The sequence below is a fragment of the Montipora foliosa genome, chromosome 6 (assembly GCF_036669935.1).
Source record: "Montipora foliosa isolate CH-2021 chromosome 6, ASM3666993v2, whole genome shotgun sequence".
Taxonomy (NCBI): Eukaryota; Metazoa; Cnidaria; class Anthozoa; order Scleractinia; family Acroporidae; genus Montipora; species Montipora foliosa.
In genome coordinates, this window is record NC_090874.1 from 395,001 (window position 1) to 400,000 (window position 5,000).

Below are 5,000 nucleotides of genomic sequence, written 5' to 3' on the forward strand. Positions count from 1 at the left end.
CTTGATAAGATTGTTCAGGACTTCACACTTTATACAACCCTCCGTCAACAGCCAGACGTGATTTGCACCAATACCTTTCTAAATGTCGTCTTTTCCTTCTTTATCTATCAATGTCATCATTGTACCATGCTTCCGAAGGTCTGAATTTGCCTATTTGGTGTTTTTTAGGAGCATTTGCCGATACCGCTATGGGAACGAAAGATGATGAATATGACTATCTTTTTAAAGGTATTTGTGTCGTTAACTATCCGTTCCTTTCCTCTTAAGTGGTATTTCATCCACTGGAATTCCATTTGAAAATGTTATGGTACATTTTTACAGTTGTTCTGATTGGCGACTCCGGTGTTGGCAAGTCAAATCTCCTCTCAAGATTCACAAGGAACGAGTTCAATTCGGAGTCAAAGTCGACCATTGGAGTAGAATGTGCTACGAGAAGCATACAAGTCGATGGAAAGACTATCAAAGCACAAATCTGGGACATGGGTAGGTAGTTAATGAGCTGTATAAAGTTTGTTTACGAGCTGCTTGTTTGACTCGGTGAATCGCACAATCTTTTGAGATCTATGGGTAAGTTTTTCAGCCGTTGAGGGGGGAGTGATTCACATCTTTCCTCCTCGGAAACCAGGTACAGAAAGTCTTGATTGGCCACTGTTTTTCGCAGTTGTTTGGTGGACATCACAAACTGTTATGTGTAAATGTACGTAATTTGTGTTTCTTACTGTAAATTCCTAAAATGCAGAAAACTAAATCTCCTTGAATGTTATATCAACGGCTCCACAGCACAAATACAAATATTGTTCCTACATTATCAACTTTCGCTTTTTCCATTTTTCTCAGCCGGGGGAGAAAGAAACAGAGCTGTTATAAGCGCGTAAGTTTTTCCTCTGTGTAATTAATTGCTAATTTGTTGTTGCTTTGATCAGCAAGTTTTAGAATTCTAGTCGGCTTTAACCGAATTATTTGCTACATTATGTTGAAAGCTGATATAAATGTAAATTATTCAGAGAAGTAACATGAAACATTTAAGGTTGCCATATACATTTATGCCCTCACGTGCTTCAAAAGTGATCTGAATCATAAATAAGCTGGAGGCATGCTTCTTACAAAATGATACCTCTGCGCTTGTTGGCTGATAATTTCTAAACAGTAGTGGTAAATCACTCTAATGCTTGTCATGTTAGGAAACATTCGGTAAAGTTGCTTTTGGCTTACAATCACTAACAATATAAAGTCCATTCATTGTGAAATGTGTATCATTTCTATCATGTCTTAAGTTTGCTTTTGTGGGACAAATTTTGTGTATTCAAAGAGGTTCTTTCTTGATGTTGGACTTTGAGATGCTAAATGTTCTTAATTGTGTACTGTTTTAGATCAATGACAACTATTGCTTTTCTGGCCATGTCAAAATTGGACTTCATACCAACCACTGTTACTTTTATTTATTTTTGCTAGCTGTTACAGAGGAGCTGTCGGTGCTCTTTTGGTCTATGATATTGCAAAGTATTTGACATATGAAAATGTGGAAAGATGGCTTAAAGAACTACGAGATCATGCTGATAGTAACGTAGTTATAATGCTTGTGGGCAACAAGAGTGATCTGCGGCATCTCAGAGCTGTTCCTACAGATGAGGCAAAGGCTTTTGCAGGTAGTAATGTTGTGCATAACCATTTTAAGTATTAATTGGAACTGTCTTGAAATAGTGATTACATTTTTTGCGTATCTGTTGCCAAAATTGTAATTTTCTTCTTTCCTGGTTTCAGAGAAGAATGGTCTTCTGTTGATTGGGACATCAGGTCTTGATTCAAGGAACGTGGAGGTGGCCTTTCATAAGATTTTAACAGGTTGGCATGAGAATTAAGGTTTCATAGCTTTATCAGTGCTGCATTGTTTGGCAGTTTCATTTCACATGTAATGTAACTGGCTGCAACAAGTACGGTATACAAGACTTTAAGGGGAATAAGACCTATGACTCTCATTGTTTAGATGGATTGCTGGGGCAATATATCAACAAGGCAAATCAATATTTTAATACCACAAACACAACACACGAGAGAAAAAGAGTAGGGTTGGCATAGTGGTGAGTACACACACCTGCCATCAATTTGGCTCTGGTTTCTAATTTCCCGGCTTTATTCCCCAGACTTATTCTCTTTCCCACCTGGGCCTCTACTTAACTCTTCTCTCATCACAAACCAACATTTTGATTTTTTGTTCTCTAATTTCATGTGATTTAATTTGATTTGCACTCTCCCTAATTCGTCGACCTTAAATTGAGTTGTCATTATCATAATCATTGTTGTTAATATATTGAGCCTCTTAGTATTAAGGCAATATTAGCCAATTGTCTGATTCCACTCAACAAAAGAGAGGGCGCGGTCTGGCCGATTGGGGTCGGTGAAGTAATACGGAGGATAATCGCGAAGTGCGTTATGAGAGTAGCAAACCCGATATCGTCGACGTAAGCGGCTCGCTGCGGTGTGTGCAGGCCATAAAAGTAGGAGTGAGGCTGCCATTCATGCAATACGCAATATTTTCGACGCTGATGACACAGACGCGGTTCTTCTTGTTGATGCCTCTAATGCTTTTAATGCCCTGAACAGAGCTGTTGCTCTGCATAATATCAGAGTGCTATATCCAACCACAGCTACTTATGTGACTAAGACCTACAGACATCCTGCGAGGCTCTTTATATAGGTGACCAAGAACTTAAATCAGCAGAGGACACCACAGTGGGGGACCCTCTTGCTATGAGGATGTACGCCATTAGTCTCCAGCCACTGATAACGCGTCTACACGTCTCAAGCGCAGCTAAACAGTGTTGGTTTGCTGACGAGATAGGGAGGTATTCGGTGAGACAGCGATTAGCATTACCTCTGAGGGCCACAAGCATCTAGGGTGCTGCTCTTGGGTCAAGGTCATTTCGTGAAGAGTACGTGGGCGAGAAGGTAGAAGACTGGGTAAACCAGATCATCAAACTTGCAGAGTTCGCCATATCACACCTCAGGCGAGCTATGCAGCGTTCACTTCTGGGCTAGGGCACCGATGGACATATTTCTTAAGGACACTGCCCGATATTACTGACTTGTTAGAGCCTTTAGAGCGTGCGATAACTGAAGTCCTCATGCCAGCTATTACGGACCACGCAATACATGAAGCCAAGCGCGAACTCCTTGTGCTTCCTGTGCGCATGGGAGGGCTAGGGATTATAGATGTAGAGCTAGCCACGGAGAAGGGAGCACTGAACTGGCTGACAGTAACTCCCATCAAAGACTTGAACTTCAATCTAAATAAGAGAGAATTCAGGGAGGCGATCAAGTTGAGATACGACTGGGAAATCATCGACACACCGAAAGTGTGCGTGTGCGGGGACCAGTTCAGCGTAGATCATGCAATGGTATGCCGACGTGGCGGGTTTATGATACAGCATCATAATGAGCTTCGCGACCTGGAAGCAGAGATGGTATGTAATTATGTGGAAACAGAGCCGTTCCTTCAGGAAATCAGTGGAGAGACTTTGAAGAGAGGTGCCAACAGAGCTTCTGATGAGAGTTTAGATATTAGCGCCCGTAGCTTCTGGGAGAGACGGAGGACTGCATTCTTCGATGTCAGGGTTTGCCACCCTAATGCAGATTCTTACAGAGATATAAGCCACAAGGAAATCTACAGGCAACACTAGAATGAAAAAAAAAAAAAAAAGCCACTATGCAAGCAGGGTAATGGAGGTGGAGCAAGGCACCTCCACGCCACTTGTTTTTACTACCACTGGCGGAATGTCCGAGGAATGTAAGAGATACCACAACAGATTAGCTGAACTACTCGCCATTAAGAAGGGAAAGGACTACGCCAGCACCGTGTCTTGGCTAAGAGCAAAAGTATCCTTTGCTATCCTCTGTTCAGCCGTCGTTTGCCTTAGAGGTTCCAGAGAAGAAGAAGAAATGTAGACCTTCAGGACACAGATATTAGAATCGAGAATGTGACCGCTAGAATTTCTTAGTTTTTCGTATTTTTAATTTGTTTGTTTTTTTAAATGACAGAGTGCTCAAACTAGCGAGCTAGTGAGCATGCGCAATTGCTAGCGGCAATGGCTCATCCTAGTAGAGTGCTCAATTTGAACATGAAAGCAAAAGTTTTGTAATGCCAAAGAGCTATATCTAACTGCAGACAGTACTGTTTCGGCCTTCTGGGCCTCATCAGTGCAGTGCTGATGTCTAGGATGGAGGTTAAGCTATAAAGCCACCCCAGATGTCCCACACATGTGGTACATTCAAGCCATGCCAGAGTGCTCAAACTAGCGAGCTAGTGAGCATGCGCAATTGCTAGCGGCAATGGCTCATCCTAGTAGAGTGCTCAATTTGAACATGAAAGCAAAAGCTTTGTTCTGCCAAAGAGCTATATATATATATATATATATATATATATATATATATATATATAACTTCAGGTGAGTTCCACACGGATAAATCCAGAATAGTGCTCAACAATAATGGAGCGGTAATAACAATGTTTTTCTACTCAATATAGTTTCATATGGACTTTAATACAGGTCTGTTTCGTAGACCAACAAGGAGTTGGGCCACTCATCAGTTAAATTCCATTAATTGGAATTTAACTGATGAGTGGCCCAACTCCTTGTTGGTCTACGAAACAGACCTGTATTAAAGTCCATATGAAACTATATTGAGTAGAAAAACATTGTTATATATATATATATATATATATATATATATATATATATATATATATATATATAAGTTAAAATGCTTCGAGCCAACAGAGATGCTGCGCCAGAAGGATCCGAAAGGATTCACAGTCTAAACCTCGAGAAGATAATTTAAAATTGTTATAGAGAACGAGGACGGACAACTTCGAGCGAAGGAAAATATATACAGTAAAACTTCTAAAAATGATAAAAAATTTAATAAGAAACGTTTCGGTCTGTGACCTTCATCAGTTGCAGTGCAAGTGAATAATAAATTACAATTTCCTTAAATAAGTTTAC

General features: G+C 40.5%; 1 protein-coding gene across 1 annotated transcript in view; it reads left to right on the plus strand.

Moving 5' to 3' along the window:
- LOC138008498 (ras-related protein Rab-11A-like) overlaps positions 1-1,964 on the plus strand; it is a 7,662-nt gene extending 5,698 nt beyond the window's left edge. The window contains exons 2-6 of the mRNA XM_068855816.1: positions 169-228; positions 322-483; positions 838-871; positions 1,453-1,646; positions 1,762-1,964. Of these exons, the coding sequence (XP_068711917.1) occupies positions 189-228; positions 322-483; positions 838-871; positions 1,453-1,646; positions 1,762-1,859 (528 nt within the window). The 5' untranslated portion in view covers positions 169-188 and the 3' untranslated portion in view covers positions 1,860-1,964. The remainder of the gene's footprint in view (positions 1-168; positions 229-321; positions 484-837; positions 872-1,452; positions 1,647-1,761) is intronic.
- The last annotated feature ends 3,036 nt before the right edge of the window (positions 1,965-5,000 follow it).